The sequence below is a fragment of the Scleropages formosus genome, chromosome 5 (assembly GCF_900964775.1).
Source record: "Scleropages formosus chromosome 5, fSclFor1.1, whole genome shotgun sequence".
NCBI classification, from domain to species: Eukaryota; Metazoa; Chordata; class Actinopteri; order Osteoglossiformes; family Osteoglossidae; genus Scleropages; species Scleropages formosus.
The window spans coordinates 20461950-20487819 of NC_041810.1; the positions used below are offsets into that span (position 1 = coordinate 20461950).

The 25870-nt window shown below is 40.5% G+C and overlaps 1 protein-coding gene across 1 annotated transcript; it reads right to left on the reverse strand.

Moving 5' to 3' along the window:
- Nucleotides 1-3012: 3012 nt before the first annotated feature.
- LOC108921145 (hepatocyte growth factor-like) lies at nt 3013-24494 on the reverse strand. The gene is given in 20 exon segments (XM_029252195.1): nt 3013-4396; nt 4481-4623; nt 4964-5070; nt 5246-5395; nt 5840-5914; nt 6399-6504; nt 6628-6660; nt 8128-8255; nt 9429-9522; nt 10201-10334; nt 11143-11308; nt 12730-12848; nt 14466-14586; nt 16014-16156; nt 18405-18519; nt 18944-19056; nt 20270-20276; nt 20561-20627; nt 20629-20708; nt 24341-24494. Coding segments are annotated over 20 exon segments (2145 nt in total). The 5' UTR covers nt 24402-24494; the 3' UTR covers nt 3013-4213.
- Between the last annotated feature and the right edge of the window lie 1376 nt (nt 24495-25870).

A 25870-nucleotide genomic window follows, 5' to 3' on the forward strand; every position in this document is an offset into this window, starting at 1 on the left:
TCAAGAAGTTTTACATTGAAAAATAGCATATCAGGCACTCTGTATTGTAAATTGTACAACAAAACAGTGTAATTGGTTTGCTGGTGCACTACCTGGTAATAAGATGCTGTAAATATACTCACATCTTTGTACTGTAGGTTCAGAGCTGCAGGGAGAGGAGGCTGGAGAACACCAAGGTGGGCCCTCTGATGAGAAGATTCCAACTGGTTTCGCCATCAGCCCGATGGCATTACCATCTGGTCTCAGCTACTCCCACCTTCCACGTCAGTGTCCAGCTCTGACTCCCTTCATCTGTAGGCCGCATCAAGATTTGCTTTGTTTAACACCTGCCCTTATGCGTCTGTACACCAACATTATAGTCTGTATTTCGATTCAAAAGTAAACAACAAAAACAACACAACATGGTAATATACCAACAGTGAAATTTGTAATATGACATCATTAATATTTGTACTTTATATATTCATATGCTTTATATTTGATTTCATATCTTCCTACTGTGAATATTATCTTGCAAATCATTGAACACTTTAATGTTCCATCATGGAAACACTCTCCTTTTTTCACTGTTTTCTTTACCTTTGTCTCTTTGTAATGACTATACCTTGCCTTTAAACCATTATTACCTGGTTTATAATTTCGTTAAATTGTTTTGTCTAAGCTTCTCCAGTGCTGATTTTGCTTTGCTGCTGTTGATATTTCATAATCTGATTGTCTATCAGCCTCTGATTATCAACCCTGTAAGCAGCACTGAGACAGTCTGGTGCTGGTGATTAGTAAATTAACCTTAAGCTATCTCATTAAAAAATTATAGTGAAAGCTAAGAAAAATATCAGAAGTAAGTTTGAGACTTGTCTGCAGACGTTTGGTTGGCTGAACCTATCTATCCCACAAGTGGTGTTTTGCCAGTGTCTAAATGAAAAGCAGGTGTAGGAGAAAGTCATCCACAGCTGCACATACAGTCAATGCGAGTCTTTCAGTCTATTATCAACACTTACTTTACAGTTTGTCTGCTGGTGTTCAGTTTTGCTTTTTGCTCTAGTAATGTTGTGAGGAGTCTGTCAGTGACTCTGTAAAACTGGCACTGTGCAGAGCAGATGTGGAACCTGCAAAACGAGGGATGTGTAGTGACCTAGAACACTCATACAACTTCGGTTCCAGAAGATTCCCAATTACCTCAGGATCTATTTGGATGAAAATAGCTGCAGCTCTGAAATGCATTTGCAAAAGCATTGATTTTCTCACAATATACAAAAAGTCCCCTTCCTGACATTTTGGGAAAAGCTCATGGAGAGGGATTCTATTTGGCTATGGAAAAACTCCTCATGGTTTACAAACCAAAATCACATTGAAATATTTTATTACATTTTGATGGTACAGTATAATACAATTAATCATATAAAAAAGTTTATAAGTATTCACAACATTCACAACATATTTGAAAGAGGAAAGGAAATACAGCCATTGCAATTTTAACATGGATTTTAATATGAAATGATGAAATCAAAAAGTCCACATTTTAGTTGCATTTTGATGTTTTTTTTTTAATCACAACAAATGTCCTTGTTGATAGCAGCTTGTTGCACATACAGTACAAAAAAGGGAATGTCAATAATACATAACAGAAAGTGGAAACCTTCAGGTAAGTAAATAAGAGAATGTTACACAATGCTTTACACAACATTATTATACAACCAAGGGAATGACAAATACAAAATGTGGGAAAGAAGAAAAAAATAGTGAGATCCTGATTTGCCCCAGAGTCCATGACCTTGACAAAATAGTAAAACGAATGCTATGTGACATTCACACTGAGGTGCCATTATGAGTTCGCTTTCAGACGCACATTCTAAATAGTAGTACCACTGACTGAGCTGAGACATCAGAGAGGAACATACATACAGTAAATATATATTTTTTAATTACAGTTTTGACATTTTTTTCTACACTAATTCCTAGTTGGTAGCCTAGTGGTTAGTGCCTCTGCCTTTGGATCCACAGGTTGCAGGTTCATTCCCCATTTTCAGCTGTAGTGCCTGTGAGCAAAGTACTTAACCTAAATAATTTCAGTAAAATTACCTAGCTGCATAAATGGGTAAATAACTTTAACCTTAATGTTATAAGCTCCTTTGGAGAAAAGTGTCAGCTAAATAAATGTAAATGATACCTTAAGCATTTTGGGGGAACAAATGTTTAAATCGCAAAGTACCAGCAAAACTAATTTGCCCTAATGAAGGTCCTGGGCTGCAGAAGGAAGCTCTTAATTTGCTTAGTACCATTACTTGTAAAAAGTGTATGTGTGAACATGCAGAAGCTTTCTGAACAATTTACGTATTTTTGTTAATGATATCGACATAATTACGGTTTTATACACTTCTGTATACTGTAAGGACACAATCCAAGACAATTTTTCATTTGAAAGTGCATTACTGAATATTAAAAACTGTGTGGAATATTAAGTTCCTAACATCTGTATTATTTTTCTAATATCATGTCAGTGAGTGCAATGTACAGTATTAACAGTTGTATACATGAACTTATTACCATACATGCTTCAGTTCACCCAAGACCTATGTTTCCAAATGGGGAGCCACAGTTGATGCAGATCATGGGCTAGGAATATCAAATGATGAAAAGGACATTTATTATTGTCTTAGATAAACTGATGTCTTCATGCTGCAATGGAAAACAACAACCATGGTGCTGGGCTTGACCTTTAAAACATTTTTTGCTATTTACAGAAATTACATACAAAATTATCTAATTGTAACTGAAATATTATTACACAACCAAGGATGGTTGATTTATTTAATTAATTTGTTTATAGAAATTAATTTTAATGGCTGATTTGTGTACCATAATCTGTTATTTACATCCAAAGCAAATAATAATACATACAGACAAGTGACAGTTCAAAAATATCTATATATACTGTATAAAAACAAAAATGAGAAGACATTCTCATACATTCATATATATGGAAACATACAACTACATACATACATACATACATACATACATACATAAATACAGCATTTCTGACCAGCAGAAAACATAAAAGTAGAGTAGTAGTCATTCATAGTGCAGTTGGAACCTCCTATTTATACTTGTATGCGCTTACAATAGTGGTCATAATTAAAACAGCTATGAATGTATTCAAGAATATAGACATGGAATAGTTATGTGTTTAATTCGATACAGAATATTTAAAAATAACCACCATCAAAATAGGAATTAATCAAAATCAACCACCGGGCATCCACAGTATGTAATTTACGGATTGTTTTCTTTTTATTATTTAACATCCTCAGTCCACTGTAAAAACATTTTCCCTGTTTCTACAAATTCAGGCCAAACCTCATAAATATCTAATTTATGGCAAAGTCCCATTTTTGGTTCAGCTCATAACCTTGCATGCTATAAAATACCACTCAAATAGGGAGAGGCCATTTGGACACTTTTAAGTTAGCAACATTGCTAATACAGATCTATAAGACCTAAAAACACTAAGAGTGTCAGAAATGCACTCATAAAACAACAGTATATTAAACAGTTTTTGAACATCGTGTAGCTACAAATAAAATCCGATAGTAACAACAAAGCTGTGTAATAATGCAAAGCATGCATCAGTCAGAAAGAAGTAAACGGTGATGGGTGTTTTGAACATATTCAAGTATCTTCAGGAGACCATACTTTGTGAATACTTTACAGAAATGCAAGCAATTATTTCACTGATGTCATCAATATTACCCATTCACCATCACTGCTAAGTGCATGATTAAGTCCGAGCTCAATATACATATGGCTTGAAAGTATTCATACCATTTCAGTCTAAAGGGAAATGTTCCAGTAAAGCTTGCAATAACTTTAGATACCTTGTCTGTGTGCTATTGGGAGACGGTAAAGGAAAAAACTGTCAGCGTGTATCTATTCTCCATTGCTCCCTGAATGGAAACAAACACACACTTTTGCATAGCTCTTAAAAAATAATTGATTTCATCACCATTTCATTCAGTTGCCTTTGGTTATTTCCCACATGAACGCAAACTCTGAATTCCTCAGTTTTTCTTGCCAACATCAGTCACGGAACACTGCGAAGGTTTAAGAGTCCAAACAGCAACAAAGGGCTTTTCAAAGTGAGTCTTGAACATCACAGATGTTACAGCCACTTCTAAGAGGTCCATTTCTCAAACGGTCCAGGAAAAGGACTCCTCTAGTAGTTCTTCTCCAGGCTGGGGTAATATTTGAAAACTTTGTGGATCCACTCACTGTAGAAGGGTACATTCACAAAGATCCCTGGCCGGTTGTGAAGGGCACAGCCCCTGCCGTGAATGCTAACCCCAAGAATGATTTTACTCTCCCCCTCCTGGCACACCAGGGGCCCTCCATAGTCCCTCTGGGAAAGAATGGGAAGAATGAGGAAACTTGACAGATGCTTGACTAAACCGTTGACCTTTGGTTCGGCTAATGAAAGACTTACCTCACAACTGCCTTCATCCTTCCTGCCGCCGGCACAGATTTTATTCTCCGTTATCTGAAGGTTTCCTTTATGGTATTCATAGCACTTCTCGTTGCTGACTATCGGCAGCTGAACGGCCTTCATGACTCCTTCATGGCCTGTTCCTGAAGACAAACACACTAGTTTGTTTCTTTTCACTATATGCACCTGATGTTCATTACATGAGTAGCTGCATAAAACTCAGGATACACGAATCCTGATCACTTTGCTACAATTTTTTTTTTTTTTTGAGATACACAAACATTTACGTACAATACAGGAGTAGTGGCTGCATAAAGGCTTATCTGTGCATGATCATAAAGTTATGGTACATGAACATTTACACCTTACATGAGCTTAAGAGATCAAGTACGCAAGTCTACATAACTCAGACTGCAGAAGAAGAGGGAGGCAACATGAAAGGACTCGGATGACAGAAGTTTGCAGGTAAGAAAAAATGCACACCTTTGGTTTCACCCCATCCATACATGGTACAGTTGGTTCCCTCCTTCATGACACATCCTGCAACTGGGAGCTGAATTGTTCGCACATGTTCAGTCTGCAGGGCTTGTCTAATTGTGACAAAAAATGTCTGCCCATTAGAAACCGCAAAACAGCCGTATGAATCTTAAGTTACGCAAATGCAGCCATGAAAAAATTGCTCAGCAGAAAGCGTTGATGACAACCACATTATTTTTCTCATAAACACTCCTCAAAATACAGAAATTACTTAAAAAAAGGTCTTACTGGGACAGTTTAAGCAGTGCTAAATTGGAGCCTTCTGGTCCACAGATGACACGAGAAATTTTGAGTTCTTGTTTGGTAGATGCATCAGCACCCGAGTCATTGAGGTAGAGGAACCCCATCCACACGCTGTATTCAGAAAGATCTGGAACGCTGCAGAGGACAGCTTCAGTTAGTGAACACCAGGTATATCTACCAGTGCCATCAGTACGACTTTTTCTAACAATGTCAACGCTGGATACATTACAGAAGACTAAAACATTTTTTAAGTTCTCAAAACGGAATTAGGGATTAAATAAATGCCACATATAAATATTGCATATTCAGTAAAGGCCTTTCTTAATCAGGAAATCGATCTTTTACATCAACAACGTGGCCAGTTAATGGGCTTGCTTATCTTCAGCAAATTAATCTGTGAAACTGATCATCTGAAACTCCATCCATCTGAAATCCAGGTGCATGTAGTGAACTATTAGAAATCTTTGGAGATTAAAGAAACATGATGAGCCATTATACAGTAGGGCTTCCTGTAGCTTCTCACTAACTGGAAAATTTGTTTTCTGTTATCCTTTGTTTATAAGGGGGGGAGAGTGTTACCAGGAGGAGAAACACTGTCGATCTGTTAGGACCCACTCCTCTCTGATCAGTGACCCGCCGCACCAGTGGCTGTTCCTGGGAGAAAAGGGAAAAACCATTAGCACTGAATAATACAATCAGTTTTGACAATAGAAAAACTTACATTTACTCATTTAGCTGTCACATTTCCCTAAAACAATTTATAATGATAAGCTGCACCCAAATATTTCTGGATAAATACATCTGGGTAATTTTACTAGAGCATTTTAGGGCAAGTACCCTGAAGGGTAAGGGTCAATGGTACTACAGCTAAAGCTGGGATTAGAACCTTCAACCTTCAGGTCTAAAGGCAGCAGTTGTAACCACCACATTACCAGCTATCCCAGAATAAAACAAAAAATAAAAATAAAATGCTGAATAAGGCAAGAGAAACAAAAAATCCAGAAAATCACAGGGAAAGAATTTTGCAAAGCAAAATGTATAGTAGTAGTAGTAGCAGTAGTAGTAGTAGTAATAATAATAATAATAATAATAATAATAATAATAATAATAATAATAATAAAGTCTACTTCATCATTACCCTTTTTGTATGCTGACCATCCAGCTCCCTTCCTTGATTCTAACATTGTTACCTCCAACAATCCTCGTTCTTTTATGGACGAAACATGAATACCTTGTCACATCGCCTGGTGTATGAGACAGAAACACGACATAAGAGACAGCCAGACAGGAAGATCAAAGCCAGCATTCATATCTGAAGAACATCACCAAGCTGACTGACATGATATTTGGTTGACCAAAATACTTACTCTTTGGTGAAATTATGTTCTGTAACACTTTACCTAAAAAAAAACAAGAATCGATTCAATACAACATTGCACTGCTACTTTGCAAAAATCTGAAACTGTAATTATATAATCATCCATTGACATGATTGTTGATAATTTAAAAACATTCCTACAAATTATTTCTTGACAGATTGCAAAATGAAAAGGAAAGAAATTCTTCTGTAACAGTACTGAAAAGAGGAAAAAGAAACATGTATTAAGAAGAAATTGATCCAAATGAGGTGAAACCAACTACAGAACTGGTAAGAACTTATTCCATGGAAATTTCCAGCAAGTAAATAAAACTTTCACAATTCCCATTTGTTAAATTTGAAGCAGACTCTGCATTTCGGGAAACAATGTGGAAAAAAAACCACTATGGGATTACACACACCGTGACTTAAGGGAAATCTACAGATGCTGTCAACATGTGGTAGACAATGCTTGAGCACCAAAGCAGTTTGGCCTCGCAACACAACTCCTGGCTTCCACTTCACATACTATGGTACTTAATGAAGCCCACCTGGAAAAACACATTATAGAGCTAATACATAGTCAGTCCAAAAATACATTTTATTGTGAAAAACAAAAACATGGTTGATCTTCCCTAAAAACTCACACAAGTTCCAAAATGGTAAAGGAGAACTTCCAAACAAGGAAGCAATGCTGTTGTGAATTCCACATGAAGGCACAGAGGGAAGAATGATCAAAGTCCACTTTTTAAAACAATTTAAAAATTGACACCACCTACTTTATGACACTGAGGCTTATATTAACACTGGAGTAAAATGGAAAGATGATCAAAGTCCATGTATTTAGCCGGCAGTGTAAATATAGCCCAGGATGAAGGAATGACCAGAGTCCATAGGATAGGAACAAGGTGATCACTTTATCAGTGTTTTCAATATAGCAAAAGATTCACATGCAGAGTAATTTCATTAATTTCAACTTAGAAAGAGTCTAAATGTGAAAATTCTAAAATAAAGATGGTCTATTTTGATGTACAACCCAGTCTGAAGAAAGCCAAAGACACCAACACTACGGCTGAAGAGAAGTTGTAAGAATTACTTCATGATGGTCTGACACCCATTTCTAAAGCTTTCCCTATAAATTTTACATGAACATGACTCTTTGAATCTTAAAAATTAATGTTTATGGAGGGGGTGTGGTGGAGCAGCGGGTTTGGCTGGGTCCTGCTCCCTAGCAGGTCTGGGGTCCGAGTCCCATTTGGGGTCCCGTGTGATGGACTAGCGTCCCGTCCTGGGTCTGTCCCCTCCCTCCCCAGCCTTGCGCCCTGTGTTGCTGGGTTTGGCTCTGGCTTGCCGTGACCCTGCTTGGGATAAGTGGCTTCAGACTGTGTGTGTGTGTGTGTGTGTGAGAGAGACAATGTTTATGGACCTTGATTGTTCTTCTGTTTGTGTCTTCATATGGTTAACTCATCTTAGATGAGCTGGGGGCATTTAGAAAGATCTCCCTACTTACAGGGCTTTATTGAGCAGTAATCCCACGGAATAGATGAGTTGTTGGTGTAGCACCATGGACCATGTTTGTCTTTGTCTGGGTTCCTGCAGTAGTTCATCTCCAGTCCGGCAGCTACCACAGTAGCATCTCTGAATGTGGACACCAAAAGCAAGAAACGAGGTGAGGATCATTTCCAGATGGACCATCCTGAGCAACATCAGCTGACAAAAAATACCAAAATGGTCTTCTTTATTACTGGGATAAGGCAAAGATTTCCTATGATATTTAAGCAAAGTTTAGAAGTGAACTGTACTGCCTTTTAATAGTAACACAAAAGCATGTGTTTGGAACTTAACTTCACCCATGGTCATAGATGAATGACCTGTCTTATTTTAAGATAACATTCTCGGCCTAATCATTAGCTTTAACTGCAGTTCTTAATGCAGTTGAGCTTGGGTGGGGATGGGATAAGATGAGATAGGACGAAACAAAGAAAAATGGTTAAAAAACATAAAGCTTCCGCTCTAGTAAAGAGTGAAGATTATGTCAGATCTCTCACTAACATAAACAAATTTTTCCTGAGGCTTCCCAGGCCTGACCCTCAAGGATGCCTTGCTGGATGTCAGCCAGATGAAGAAGCTGACTTGAATTTGATCTGGGAGCCTGGGGCTAGCCATGACCTTTCTGGGGTTGGAGGGCAACACTAGAAGTGCGACACTAAGCAGAGTTGTTGCTGACTTGGTCTTTTTTCCTACATATAGTCAATGCCTGAACATCAGCATCAATTAAATGACTAGAATGTTTCTTCCTCTCAAAACGACTTGTGTTCTGATGTAGGAATATTTTTTTTTGTAGTGAGTGACCATCACACCATAATCTGCAGTAAGAGAGACGGTGAAGTTTGAGCTTTCTTGAGTGTCAAAATATTATGCTACGAATATTATGCCTTGAATATTAAGAGCAACTGAAAGCAGTTCTGCTAAAAAGCATGCAAACACATATAAGTTATTACTCCCAGCTGGCTAAACTTCAGCATGTTACTGAGAAACTTGCCGAAAATAAGCACTGTTGTACATTACTAATAAAAGCAATATTAAAACGCAGAGCAATTTGTTCTGTACACAAATGGTGACTTGCTTGGGACCTTGTCCTTGGGCATTTTCAGATGACATCTACATAACAGGATATTTCAGCACTGTAGGTAGCTGTGTTTCCATGGAAACTAACTGAACGCACCAGCATGAAAAGTGCAAAAAACCTCCTGCCTAAGTTGACGCAACATTTTTTGCATTGCAGCTTCTCAAATTGGATATAGATGTTACCTCTTAATATGGTCTTCCCAACGGCCACAAGGAATGCCAGACCTTGTCTTAGAAACATTGCCCCTGTATGTCTCACCATAGTCCTCATAGCAGTCTGAAAGAGATGGAAAGAACAATATTAGAGGACATCAGTTATTCGACCATGGATTGTTCCCAAGACTTTTGTGAGAATAACTGATCACAGCATCCACATGAGTATTGCTTTCCATAGGGGACCACAAGGAACTGTACAAGACAGTTTATTTTTACACTCTGAATTACATTTTCACATTCATTCTGGCTTAAAATAAGTATGCTCAAACGTGATTTACTTGTGGTTCGATATATGTTACAGCTGGGGTCATACTGTTATTGGTGGTTTACAGAAAAAAAATAAATAAATGAATAAAATCCTGCATGCAAAACACATGCCTCCAAAAACTGGAACATCGAATACAGAAATCTATATGGCTTTCTGTTCAAATGGAAAATAATATCTTATACATACTATAGTCTTCAAATGTGGACAGCATCTTAGTGTCTGCGCTTCCAAACACTGCAAGTGATGATAGACTACATTTGATTTGAGTTACATTTTTTTTCCACAGGCCAAGACAAATAAACCCAATGTCAAATCAGTCAAGCGAATAATGAGAATAATAATAGCAGTAAAAATCCAGACCTGGGGCAAGAAGCAAATAATGATTTGTAAATGGAACATGTGACCACAGCTATGAATGTTGATATGGGCTTGTTGCAAATAAAATCCATTTTGGCTAATGGATACCCATACCTTCAATCTCAGGTGCTTCCGTCCCACACCTGGGAATGTTTGTGCAAAAGGCCATTCGCACTTTTGGGTCAGTAGTGAAGCACCATGGGAGATCAGCACCGTCTGGATTTCGGCAGTAGTTCTCCCTCAGGTCCCTGGGACAGACACATGTCACAAAGTCAAGTTAATGGAAATAGAAGTTGATTTCGGAAACATTGGAGTAAAACTATGCCAGCTCACAATTTGGACTGTTCATAATTAATTTTCTTCAAAACTCCCAAGTCCCTTTTATCAATAAATCAAGCAATAGAAGCTCAGTTAAGCTTAATAAATCTCAGACCGAATTAATAATAATAAAAAAAAAAACAGTCCCTTAGCTTCTTTATTGGTTATATAAAAGAACAGCAGGAACTGTAGTGGTTAGAGCCGTGACCTTTGTGCTCAGAGAACCCAGGTTTGAATCCACCTTCCTTCCATAGCACACTAAATTACTTGACAAAAGTAAATCGGCTGTATAAAAGATACAGTAATAATGTTATATTTAATAATAAATAATATAACATTATTGTGGACACTTTTTGACTTCTTTTTGTGTAAGCAAGTGAACAGTGTACGTTGCTTTGAATGAAAGCAATTGCTGAATAAATGAACATAAATGCCATGCTCTGTAAAACCATCAGACATGACTGTAATAAATAAAAAATATTTCAAAAGAATGAAAAGTTTCACTGCTGTCAAAACAGACATTCACTTAAAAACCCGCAAGGCCAAAGACCATCCTTATTCTCACTGTTATTATGGTTCAGGCTTCCTAGAAAGCCTTCCACATTAATAGCTGACAGTCCTGTGGCATCAGGTGAGATCTCCGTTTCCTGCACAAACAATCCATTAGCGCATCCGTCAATTGGATGCTGGCGGGTCCACCGTCTGACTCCCCACGTGGTTGACGGAAAGGAGCCTTACTTGCACTTGTAGTTCTCGGGGCTATAGGAGTGGTTGTGGGGGAACTGGGAGTCCCAGCGTTGACACTTGATCCCGCTGGGGGTCACGCCCACCGTACCGCGGTATGCCTCCCCTTGTCCTCGGAAGCACGTAGTCGTCGCTTCAAGATTTGGCTTGGTATCTGACTCTGAGTGGTGAGGAAGTTAAAAGACATAAGGTTTGAGAGTCACCGATGAGAGTCTGGAGCGAATGGGAGGGATGACGGATAGCGGCAGACGGTGAGACAGCTGGAACCAATCAGTCAGACTGCACGGCTCCCTCTGAGAGGGATGTGAACTTCATCCACACATTGTTACAATATCTTTGCTGACAGTTGTATGGGTGTAAATATTATCCCCAGGAGTAATATTCACAATATCAATAACTGAAAGAATAAACTAAACTGCTTTCCCTTCCAAAGCAAATATTATTAAATGTTCACACAGTCCACGCATGTATTTCAATTTCAAAACCAAATGTTATGTTGATTCTATTAAATATTACGAAAATGACCATTTATAGACTCTGAAGAGTCCAATTAGTGATGCTGGAGTGAAATTTTGCCAATGCAGCAAAAATCTGTTCATAATTTCAAATTACTGTACGTTCTGGATTTACCACAACTATGCGCTCAAAAAGTCAGGGACCAATTATCCTTTGTCTCGTTTCTACGGTACCTTGCTGAGCCAAGCTTGGCAACATCAAGGAGTTTTGAGACCAAAACTCCCAGCATGGGTTCGAAGTCAAAATTTCAGCTTCAGTGACTTAATAATGCATATCCAGTACATACTGGCAATCTCTTCTTCTCTATAAACAGCCATTTCTTCCACACAAGTAAGAAAGAATTTCAATTAGTAAGCAAATCAAACAAGAATAACCACAGCGACTAGTTGCTATTATTATTTTATTAGGTGGAAACCACACATTTCGAGAGTGCTGCTTTGAGTTAGGGGGCACCTTCCTATCTACAATGTACACATATTACATTTCAAGGCATTTATCAGATTAATTTGTTAATAGGGTACATAAGGACCAAATGAAAAGGTCCCACCATAGTAAAACGCTGGCGGTCTATGGTCATTTAAAAATGTCTGATTAAGGTTTCCTACCCTATATAAAGCAAATGAAAATGGATTGGCTTCCACCAGTTTGCAAGCTCTTCGACTCTCTGAAATTAATGAAAATAAATGCTGATACCAGAACTGTAATTAAGATCAACAGAAAAAATACATTTAAATAACAGTTTAGCAATGATGGGTTAACTCCTGGGGTTTCTAATGGCTGTGTGCTGGGGGGGTGTCTGCAGGGTAACTGACCAGTGTGTTATGTCTTTCAGACATGACGTTTGTTCTTCAAATGGAAGATCAGGAAGGGGTGGAAGGGGGTTCATAAAAATAAATATAGAAAATCATATTATTGGGTTGCTAAGGTAACCTGTGAGACAATTGGGTGGGAGATAGCTTTTCTCCTTCCATAAACACACTTCTCACAAAACAATTCCTCAGTGGTGGCTAGAGGGCGAGGGAGGCTGGACGACGGGAAAAGCATGCCGTAAATTTCGCGACTCACCGCACACTTTAATGTTGCAGTACTGCCAAGGGATCTTCGGGTCCACCGTATAGCACATGGGCGAAGCCGCGTTATCAGGATTGCGGCAGTAGTTATCGTTCAAGCCCTTGTCCGGGTACCTGGGCAAGAGTAAGAAACTGATTTGGCCTGTTCAAGACACAGCTCCTCTTCTTCAAAATACACAGCTTTGGTTTTAATGGCGAGGAACAGCCTAGCTTATGAAAAGAGACACTTGAGGAGAGCATCCATGAGTCCGGTGAACTTCAGCTGAGGAAACACCAGGCCACAGCTCTTCAGAGCAAGAAGAGGTCGAGAAAGGATTTCGTCTCTTTGTATTACCTGATGTTGAAATATTTCTGAACTCAAGTTCAACTAGTCAGAGGTGCCTCTAGCTATACATCTATTTTACTTAAGGGAGCGACTTGATCTTGTAATATAAGTCCTCATAGAATTTCCAAAATTATCTGCACAGATCTGCTAAAACAATTAAATTTGGCATTCAGGCTGTTCAAATTGCAATTTGATGGACTGTCAAAACATGCTCCCATTGAAATGTAGACTGAATTTTAAAAAACCTAAAGTATTTTCCATGTACATAAATGTGGATCAGAAAAAAATATATCCCCCTATGAGTTACATGCTTTTGGGAAAAGAGGAAAAGAGTGTTGACACAAGTTTGCCAGAATTTTCAATTCCCAAGATATTGTTGGAATATCCAAATATTTCAAAATATATAGAGTAAAAAATTTATTCTAATTTTGTACTTTGGATGGGAATTATAACGACGTCAGAATTTGCAAGCAGGGTTGCATACTCAAAAAAGGTAAAAGCACAGTATTATGCCTACTAGAAGGCGATGATAAGACGGATGATGGATGTTATGGCTAAGTGGAAGGAAAAACTTAGCATCTGCACTAACATGTGGTCAGAGAGGCCGGGAACATGTTCTTTCAGATCATATATCACAGTATTTCACAGTCTGTGCGCACGCATTAACACAACAAAGCCATGAGATGTACAAAACAGTCAGCGGGTGAAGGCATAAACTACTACAACATAGCTGCACTGTCCAGCTCATTTCTACATATCCTTTTTAATCTTGAAAGAGCTAGTTTCAAGGTGGTTCAGTGAGTAGTGGTTCTGCTTCACAACCACAGGGCTGTTTGGGCATAGGTTCAAATTCAGTTTGCATGCTCTTCCCCATTTTGGCATGGGTTTCTTCCAGGTACTCTGGTTTCCTCTCACAGTCCAAAACCATTTTTCTACATGAACTAGTTTCTGCAAATTGCCCTTAGCATGTATGTGATTAAAACAGTACATGTGGCAACCATGCAATGGACTGGTAACCCATCCAGGGTGTACCCTTCTTAGTCTTATGCCCTATCCCTTCAAGATAGACTCTGAACCACCACGACCATGACTTGGACAATCAATTAAGGTTAGTGATTATGTTCGGTTTTTTTGCTCACGATTACAGAACAAGTCCCTGCATCTCTACTACTTAAGACCATGCGGTCAATGATGCTTGCAATCCACATGTTTTTCTGGTTCAGCAGGCTCAGTTGACTGTTTTTCCCACAATGGAAAAACCAGCAACGTGTTTCCCATGATGCTTTTGCTTTTTGAAGGTCTGTTTCTGTCCAGCCCAGACTGGACCGCCCGCTCAACAGTAGAGCGCTAACAAGCCCGCAGGGGTGGAGAACTGATTCCACAGAAAATAAAAGTTAACCTCATACCTTTTCGGGTGGAAGGGATGCTTATGGGGTTCCATCAGGTCCCACCTCTGGCACTCCTTCCCGCTCTCTGTGTGGTCCATAGGTCCTCTGTAGTTCTCCCCATTGCAGGTCATACATTCCACTGCAGAGACAGAGCACATCCCATAAGAATTCCTACAACAAGGGGAGGGGAAACAACACCCTGACAGTGCAAGTGAAAGGGTGTGGGATTAAATTTGGCACTGAAGGGGTCCAATCCTTTCTTGGGGTTTGTTCACTTCAATGTTGGATTTCCCGCTAGACTCTGGAGGCAAGGTGCCTCGGGCCTATGAAATTTTTAAGACCTACAAAGCAGCGTAAAAGTGTAAGAAGCAGAAAAATAAGGAAAAAAGAGTAAGACAAATTTAATGCAGCTGAAACTTCAAAATTGAATTTCGAAAACACCATTCCAGGATTTCTAGGCATTTCCTGAGAAAGTTTCTTTCCCTGGCTTCCCTTTCAAGCAGAGTTTGTAGCAGTGACTTCAAAGTCCACATTATGCCTATCGGTGCTCAAAATCAGTAATCAAACACTGTGCTCAAAACCTGAAGTATCGAAATAATTGTTACTCGACTCGCTCCACCAATCATGGTTTGGCATTAGTTAATAGCTAAAAGGGGAAAATATAAATTAATAATAAAAAAACCCTGTATTAATGGGGGGGGTGCAGTGGGTTGGACCAGGTCCTTCTCTCCGGTGGGTCTGGGGTTCAAGTCCTGCTTGGGGTGCCTTGTGACAGACTAGTGTCCTGTCCTGGGTGTGTCCCCTCCAGCCTTACGCCCTGAGTTGCTGGGTCAGGCTCCGGTTTCCCGCGACCCCATATAGGACAAGCGGTTCAGAAAAGTGTGTGTGTATCTGTTAATGGTTGAAGTGCATCACATTAATGGATGCAGTTCAACTGGCATTTACCCATGTTTTTGCACATTTCAGAGCAAAAGCTCCTACAAACATCAAAATACGGCTCTTGTTATACAAATACTCTGCAGCAAAAGCCGTTTCGACAGTTTTTCTTTGGCCAACGCAAAAAGCAACTAGTTATGTGGAAACGTCACCCTGTACCGCGCTTGTCTTTTTGACATTGCGCGTTGTTTTACAATCAGCCATTATTTCTGCACGCAGCAAGGCAAAAAGTGTGGAAAACATCAGGAACAGATGCCGGCAACTCTTGCACAACCCTGATTTATATCCTCTTATGCTTTTGATTATAAGAAACGAATTTATTAACAGACATGCCAGGACATGTTTCTCAAAAAAGTGCTGAGAAGAGACAGAACCCTTTTACGCCATTTGTGTTTGTTTGGATGGTCCCATTCATTTTCTTTAAACACAAGCAGTGGTCATTTTTTTTTCCCCTTTCTCTTACTACATGCACTAAAGCAAATGATCAAATGGATTCTAGAAGGTCTAGTTTCGTGCAGCCGACAAACCAAGTCCAGACTCCAATTTGTTCCCTCATTAACGCGCCCAGTTTATCATAACACATCCGGGGTGGACAGTTCAATCTTTTCTCTCGCACAAAAGAAGACCCACCATCGGAGCACTGGGGAATATTGCAGGACTGGTGCCGCACTTGTGGGTCTGTGGTGAAGCACCAGGGTCCCGTGGGTTCGTTGTCCGGGTTGCGACAGTAGTTTTCCAGTAGATCTTTCCTCGTGCTCATCGCAGGCAAGAAGCTGAGTTTAAGGAGACTCATTAATACGGTAAGTGTCACAAGTGTGACCCAAAAAGCACATTTATAATATAAAGAACTTGATAATCTCCGAGCTGCAATGACATTCAGTGATGGGGGGGTTGCAAGGACACTTCAGCAGCAGATAACATGAGACCACCCTTGATTCATGAGTGGTGATAATATCCATACATGGTTTTTACACAAATTCCCATGGATGTAAAACAGCAGCCCTTCATCAGTGGGTTAAACCCAAAGACTGAGGAAGTTTTATTTCAGACCATAAAAAAAACTTCACTCCGGGGCAAGTGATGACCTCATCCAACACTGGAGTCCCTCTCTGCCAAGCATAATAGTCCAAACGCTCTGGATCAAAGGGTAATTCCCAAATCCACTGTGCATTATTGCCATGGAGGAATCCATGGGGTGATCTGCATTTTAAATGCTTGGTGGAGTGATTCCACACAGCTTGATGCATTTTTAAAAAAAAGGACTGATTCCTTCCCTTCTCTAAGCGAGATCTGAAGAACACACCCATGGTTTCCTTTCCAGACATGAACTGTTTTGGTCCAGAGCCACTGCGGTAATGATGCTGTACTAACAGATGCAAGCAAGACCTTTGTAGGACTCGCAGAAGAATTCACCAGCAGTTCAGAATACACTGGATTTAGCATGTTGTGCTCTATGAAATTCGGAACAGGAGTTAAGCAGTGAACACTGGCTAGAAAATTCTGGAAGAAAAATCGAAGAGCGATTAAGCCAGGGCTCATTGTTCTCTACCCACAGACAGAAAAGAGTGGAGCTGTGAAACTCTACATCCTCTCCTCTCCTACATGGCCTCCTACGCTCGCACGCAAGATATGCGTGAGGAAGGGATCTTCCTGTAAATTTCCTACAAATGTCTCATATGCACTTGAACGCTGGGTGGGCTGGACGAAGAGAAGAGGTCCATGCTCCTTTCAGACAAGCAGAATGTTAAAACTGGGAGGAAGAAAAGCGTGAGTCATGCATTCCCAACACAAAGTAGGGAAGGCAATTCCATGGAGTGGAGGTGACACACTAATAACAACACAATCAGTGGATTAACTAGTCTTGAGTCAAATAAAGGGGAAATGATTAAGTCCAGTTTCTTCTTGGTATCTGAACTGGAAACAGTGGAGAACTAAAAAATAACGTTCACCTTATCAGTAGCAAATTTTAAGATATTATAAACATATCATGCTTCCCTTTTGGGCTGTACACCTTATCTACGTCTGGATGTATTTACACTGCTTTTCCTTTTTTTTGCTGTGAAACGGGTCATCAGATCACTCAGAATGATGGGGAGACAGGTGTTCTGCCACACACACATTGTCCATTTTCAGCAGTCAAACATGACAGAATTTTCAGCTTGCGAGTGGGAAGGACACTGGCGCAGACAGCAGCAGTTGTGAGACGGGCTGTAACCGTGACGACAACATCCAAGGAACTGTCAGTAAAAACAGCTGAATCCCTGTAGCTTGTAGTTCTGGAGCTAAATACCTATATTCTTATATTTACATACATTGACATACAGAGCTGCTTGAAAGTATATGAACCCTATAAGGACGGTTATTATTCTTATAGCAAATATAACATATAAAACTTAAATGTTAATCTTAAGTGGGGGATGCAGTGGCGCAGTGGGTTGGACCCAGTCCTGCTCTCCAGTGGGTCTGGGGTTCAAGTCCCACTGGGGGTGCCTTGCGATGGACTGGCGTCCCATCCTGGGTCGTGTCCCCTTACGCCCTGTGTTACCGGGTTGGCTCCGGTTCCCGTGACCCCGTATGGGACAAACGGTTCTGAAAATGTATGTATGTGTGTGTGTGTTAAATCTTAAACATGTAAACTAATAAATGACTATGATTTACATCCCTGATTTTACTTACCTACTTGGCGTAACCAATGCAACTTGTGCTTCACTTATTTTTACACCTGCACTACATGTGTGTTTCTACTACACACGATTCCCTCTAAAGCAACACATGGAATTGGTCATTACACACCTGTTATGTCACATAAGAAGCACTGATTCTCATTAAATAACCATTTTGTGGTAAAAAAAGGGACATAAAGGGTTCACATACTTTCATGCAGTAATACATACTTTCACCTCTCACCACCACTGACTGAATATATATCTTCAAGAATTATTAATAATTTAGTGGTTGAGTAGAAAAACGATTGTGAATAGTCAGCACGTGTTTCAGAATGAGATGTGGTAGAACACTTACTTGTGGTCATGCGGCATGGAGGACGCCCAGCGCTGGCACGGTATCCCAGTTTTAGTGACAGACTTTGGTCCTTTGTAATTTGCTCCAGTACCCACAATGCATTGCTTCACATAGTCTGTGAATGACAAGAGGATTACAATGTCAGTATGCTGAAACCAAATGAAAAAGTGGTTATATGTGAAAGCAGCCCACCCAAAGTCCCCCAAGATCACATGGAATTTCACACTTGTAGGTCTATGGCTGCTAAGAAATGTTTTAAGAAATTTATTTGTCAGTAATTATGTCTGTCTTCTCCTTGGTACATTATTTGTACACCCTTCAACCCCAAGAGCAACGGAAGGAAAAAAACAGATATAACCCTAACCCTAACCCTACCTCTACCCCTACCCCTACCCCTGACTCTAAGCCTAACCCTAAATAGCAGAGTTAAGGCTGGACTGGAATTTTTTCAGTACAACGTGGAAGTGCTTAATAAAAACGATTTGCCATCTTCACTTTAAAACAAATCTGAAGTTATAAAATGTACAACCAGCACTGACCTTTCCTTTCGTACAAATCAACGTTGAAGTCGGGCTCTTTTTGCGTGCCATGCGTGTAGCTGTCAAAGGACAGCCAATGGCATTTCCTGTTTTTCTGGTCAAAGTAGAAAGCTCTGTGGAGACACCAAAGGAGCTTGGATGGTGATATGATCTCTAGTCTATATATAACACAAAACGATTTCACTAGTAATGCAAGTTTACTTAAACTGACCAAACTATTGCATTTGATGCTTTTACTGCATTTCCTATGTAGGGGAAATAGGTAGCAATGGAGCAAGCGCAAGGGAGGCAACAGTAAGTCATTAATCAGTCCTTTATGAGTGTTAAACTCTCATCTGAACCCATTCTTGTGGCTTAACTGATCAAATTAGCAGTTTGCTGTCAGTCTGCAGTTCATACATAAATACATATATTATATATATATATAGCTATAAAATGTGGCATTTCTTTTAACATACGAATCAAGAAAATAAATATTCTCATGTAATTCATAACTTGAAAATTCAAAATACAAATACATACACACACTGTCTGAACCACTTGTCCCATACAGGGGCACGGGGAGCCGAAGCCTCACCCGGCAACACAGGGCGTAAGGCTGGAGCGGGAGGGGACACAACCAGGATGGGACACCAGTCCGTCATAAGGCACCCCAAGCCAGACTCGAACCCCAGACCCACTGCAGAGCAGGACCCGGTCCAACCCACTGCGCCATACAAATATCTAAAATAGCCAACTAACCAAAAGGGGGTTTTATCAAGAAATCTATAAAACACATGGCTCTCTGGGGAATTTAATTTGCTCTGTTGGAATGAATTACAGTTTGGCAACACATCCTTCCCATGTCAATAGGACAGGATACAGACATGGAAAAGAGGACCAGTGCACTGAAATATTCTGACCTTTACTGCAAGAACAAAGAGCCAAATTATGCTACATCATATAATGAGCCAGGACAAAAAAAAATATTATTCTTAGATTCATGAATTAGATTAAAGAAATGTGTGATACATCTAAACTTCATCTGGTCATAGGTTATACAAATTGCTTTTTGTATAATGATCAAATTAAAAGATAAACTCAAGTGCCAAATCTGCCTTCAGTTGCATCAATGAAACAACGTATGATTACTAAGTGACTCCTGTGAATAAATACAGAAAAACCTTCCTGTTTTTTTCATGTTTCTGTACTATATAAAGAGTGGAATGCTTTTCATATGTGCCAGCTGTAGCCTTTATGTTTTGCTGTCCAACACGCTGGCAATTTTCAGTCATTAAAAGTATCCACAAAAATAGCTGAACTGGTTAAAATTAGTTCCCAAGGGACCCACATGCTTGATCTATCCAGTGGTTCACAAGTGAATTTATTAATTGCTCTGATTACAGTGTTCTGTTTGGTCCACATAGAGTCAGTATCCAGGAAGGCTTATATTTTCAAAAAAGCTGTTTCATTCCAGCAACGGAAGGGCCGCCTGATATCATGTGGAGATTCCTTTTGCTCCGACTTGTATTTTCCAGCATTTACAAAACCCAAACCAATATCCTCAAACTTATTGGTTTTAACTGTGTGATCCCATCTTCCAGGGGATTACCTGCACATCCATCACTCCCTGCACACAAAGGGCAGGCCTCTTATTACGACTACATCTCTTGGCACACTTGGCCACATTGAGGGCTCTGCTCTTGGGTGGAGTACGAGACGTCAGGTTGCAGCAGTCGTATCCCGTCACTCTTCTTGTAGTCCTGAAGGAAATTCCTCTTGCATTCTGCACCGTGGGTGAACAAGGAGGGAATAATATTCATGGGACTGAAATGCACAGATGGTCCACGACTTACAACGTTTGTGACTTACTTAGAACAGGAGTCCCATAAATGTTATTACACCATTTTGAGTTTCAATGTTTTGGTCATAATATCTAATGATGCATAAAGCATAAAATTGATTGGAGGTACTGCTGCAAGGCAACATACAGTATTCCTCATTACCACAATTAGTGTGTCTGCAAGAACTGAATTTTATTTACAAAAACATTTTATTTAACGTTATATTTACAGAATTTTTCATTTGTGATTCGATTCAGGCTACTTTTTAAAAAACAGTTTACAATGGCTAGCAAGTGAAAATGTAAGGTTCTGGTGGTGCAGAAAGAAAAAGAAAAAAAAAACCTTAAATGAAAGAAAAAATAGTAGTGTGGCATGACAATATAATTATAACAGTGCATTTTGTTGATGCTATTGATCCCATTTTATATCAGTAACATTTTAACGTGAATGACGTGCGAGATTAGTGAACAAATACGTATAACAAAGCATTTTTACTCAACCTAGCATTCACGACTCTCAATTACTTATATATCCTCATGGTTTACAGAATATAATTTAAAGGGATTTGCATATTACAAAGAAGTTTGCATATGATGAGGTCATCAGAGTGAAACCCCAAGTCAAGACTGAGAAGTAAGTTTTTGCAGGACTGATATACAGCTGTTAACTAACGGTTATTATCAGCCGTTATGTAACTGACACTTTTATCCAGGGTAACTTACAATGTTTGCTTTTTATAATAAGCTCTTTAAAATGATGTACCTCTTTATATAACCAGGAAACTTTGACTGAAGGAATGTGAGGTAAGTACAACTACCCCAAGGGTATTACAGCAGATTCATGGATTCCAACCCAGGTCCTTTGATTTCTAGATGACAGCCCTACCACTGCGCCACCTGAGCCTGCATTCTGGAGGCGCAAAGCAACCATGTGTACGGTGCTGGACAGAGGAGCATCTTTTCTTCCAGCTCATATGTCATGCAGTGTGTTATGTGGCATGTTCCAGATCTCTACCTACCTACCTCCATGTGAAAATACGAAAATATGGTGTTGGTCTAGTAGAGTAATGTGTTTTACCAAAGTGGCTGCACTGTTGCTTGTTTGAAGTCACTGTTCAACCCAGCAGTAACTACATCACTAAGACAGAAAATTGGGGTGGGGGTTGGGGGGGTGCTAACTGGATCCAGCAACAAACACGGCACAGCCCATGTGGAAATGATCCTACTGCAGCAGATCTGCAACACCAGCTTCTATCTCACCCCCATGACTCAATGTTTACATCTTTAAATGTTTTATTATCCTGTGGTATAACCACCCATTATAAACAAAAACACTCTGTAACTCCCTCGGTTCTGGAAGAGAGATCAGGGAGTGAATCAAACCCAAAACGTAATGTACGCTCTTGCATTGCCAGTTCTTAAGATGAACTACCCGCCAAAATATGAGACACAAAAAGGAAAGAATAAGCTGACATCACCCTTTGTAGACCATTCATTACAAGTTAATAAAGTTGAATTATCTATCAATATCTTGTTGCTTAGTGATGACTCATGGCGCTCATCTCCCTGAGGTCAGCAGGATGACCAAACATCTTTGACAGACTTCAAACATCTTTGACAGACTTCAAACCCTGGACAGTTGAGCATCTTCCTCTCACACACACACTCAGTTTACACCTGCAGTAGGATTTGAACCAATGCCCATCTCACTGATTTCTGACTCCTGTTTTTGGTGCCAAAACACAAGCAGGATCACATCTACGACTATATGTTTGCATTTACACAATTTGCATTAATTGTGACCAAGCTGGATCCACCAGTGACACCTTATATGTGATTTAAGCCCCTTGTCCCAAGGGATCCGACCCCCACCGAAGAGAGCCGGAAACCTTTATACAATAATGACAACACTGGCATAAGTTCCAAACATATAAATTCCCTCACGTGCTAGATTATATGTGAGGAAAACAGACATGTTAATGATTTGTTTGGATCTCTAACAGTTGAAGTGATTGTTGGAAACTGATTAATAAAAAATGAAAACAGTCCTTACGTAGCGCTTCTGGCATGTGAGTTACAATAACAATGCCTTCATAATCGGGACATGTCCAACGAGGAGCTCCACACACCCACCCACACACACACACACACACCAGAGCCTGGCCAGCTGTCTCTTCCACAGCTGGCTACCAGCACCTCTCATGTACAGTTTTTTTTTTTTTTTTTTTTTTTGCACATCAAAAGACAGAAGCGGACTACCGATAACCTCAACTGTGACCAAGAACCACCAGAATTACGAACAGTCATCACCCGAATTACGAACATATATCTCTCAATCCCCTGTACGCACACATTTACGATAACAGAAAACCAATTAGAGCGCAAAAGTAAATGAACAGATTATTTATGGTTTGTTTTTCAATGAAATGCAGAATATATTTCCTCACAGGCAAGAAATATGAGAGCGCGCAGCAGTGAGCTTGTTTAAAAATAAAATACCAAGCACAAGCAGGTATTCAGAAATGAAAAACAAATAGCCCATCGTACACTGTCTTCTGAAATGTCCTTGCTTTTCGTAAAACGCATTATGATTATGCACACTTTGCAGGGGACGTTATACTTTCGAGACATATGCGCCTCCTACACATTCAATGAATTAAAGAGCGCTTATATATTTAAAGTTCCAAAGATTCTCCACTTAAGCATATCAGTAAATGTGGCGCTATCGTTGAGCTATTCATTATTTCTACTGAATAATTATAGAATTAAATCTGTGATGACAGACAGTAGTGAACCAACACATTTTACCAAGTACTCCGTATAATACTAATAATATCAGGGTATTATTATTATTATTATTATTATTATTATTATATTATTACCCCCTCAGCTTTGCATCTACTAGTGCTTTCGGGATAGACTCCGGTCCAAGGCGAATTTGCTCAGGACACGTGAGGTTATTGAAATTGAATCAATGAATGGCTGTATGGATGATGATGGTGACAATGATGACGACTATTATTATTATTATTATTATTATTATTATTATTATTATTCCGTAGACCCCTTGCCCAGAGAGACTTCGGTGTCAGGAAGTGATTCAGTCACAGAGCGTGTTCTCGTTGCTCCATACACACACACACACACACACACACACACACACACACACACACACACACACACGCACTCGCTCACTAAGTTTGTGGGGCGACGGCGTCCACGCGGACGAGCTCAAAACGCGTCGCTCAAAACGATGTGTCGGCGCAAAATCTGGACCTGAATTAGCGTCGCACACCGCACGGTTGTGAACCGTGAGCCGGCACTTGACTTGTCATTTACACGCACCGAGTCGCAAACTAACTGTATACTGTACATTACACACATACACACACACACACACACACACACACACACACACACACACACAGCTCATCACAGTGCGCACCACACAGCAATCACGCGAAATAAATAGGAGCAGCGAAAACTTGTACATTCAATCATATCCACTTTACAAAGTTTACAGTATTTTTGATGCCGGTGTGTGTCGCTCCACCTCCAGACTGACACTGACTCACCTGCGGACAGAATGAGAGTGACAGTGAGAGTGAGGCAGAAGAGGGTCCCGCAGGTCCACATGGCTGTCCCCTGTCCGCGCTCCCGGGCCCCCTGTCCCGCACTCCGTCACGCGCGCGCGCTCAAACCCGAGTCCCGGTGGCGGATGCGAGCCGCGGGCTGCTCTTTTTATACGCGCCGATCTGAAGCTCCGCTGCAGCTATTAACTGGGGGTGGGGGGGTGCGGTGGTGGGGGTGGGGGGTGCCCTTATAACGGCGCAGATACCCCCCACCCCAGACCCTTTTACTGGAAAGGAGCCGTCCTCCGTTCAACCCCCAGTGCGACTATATCACACAGTTACCCCTCCCCCCCCCCCCCCCCGCGCAAGACATTTAAAGGAAACTCTACCCGGTCATCCTGAAGCTTCACTCAGGCTTTGCGCTCTTATTTTTTATTTATCTATTTCTTTTCGGGAAAGGTGCAAATACACGTGGTCAGTCGCGTGTACTGCAGCCATGCCTTTCATTTTCCCCGGAATAGCGCTGCACGCAGCGCTCGCGGATCTCCCACGCAGTCGTCGAGTCGCGCGCTCGCACAGCTCCCTCCCTGCGAACGCGGAGCCCGTGTTTCACGCGGTTTTCGCGCCCTTGAGGTCTCAGGTCCGATCCGCTCGCGAACATGTGTGGGAAGCGCGCGCACGTCGCTCCAAACATTCCCGCACCATCCTTGATGCTTTTGCGCTCTGCCTGTAAGTGTACACACGCACACACACTGATCACTGAGTCCCCTTTATTTCTCTGAAAAAAGATTACAATAGGAGAAACATACGCTTTACGCAGCAGGGTGCTCTTACTGTATCTAATCAGGGTAAGTACCTTGATCAAGGGTTCCAAAGCAGGCGCGGGTTTCAAACCAAGAACCTTCGGGTTACAAGACAGTACTGGCACTACTAGGTACAGTAGCTTTATGAGAACATAAAAGAGGTACAGTATGTTGAACTCTCAGGTTGTCTGAACTTCATTACTGGTGGAAGGAGGAACACTTGACTGATTTGTAAAGGCAACTTTTACCTGATTGAACAAAACAACAGATGACTGTTTGTTAGTCTGTGCAATAGTTTTCTCCCTTACTTATTCCCTCCCTCATTATTTATTTTCTCCTATTCTCCGGCATTGTCAATGCATCTTTGCACTTGTTGTATGTATGTACGTTTATATGTGCGTGTATATAAGGTTTTAGTTTTGTCTACTCTACACCATGAGCCATTGGGAACCAAAGCCAAATTTCCCCGTAGGCCTATGTGTGTGCATACTTTGCCAAATAAATCGGATTCTGAGTCTGATTCTGATTCAGGAGACCTTATTGACAAGGCCCGCGGTCACACACTTGGTACAGAGTCCAGAGGCTGACCCAAGGTTCCTCTGCTGTGGAACGCTAGAGCACAAGTTCAAATGTACTGCTTGGACTGGCAACTGGACAAAAGACGTTGTTTTTACAGACTAACAGATGCCCTGAGCCCTATTTTTCACCAACTGGACAGAACACAGATAAC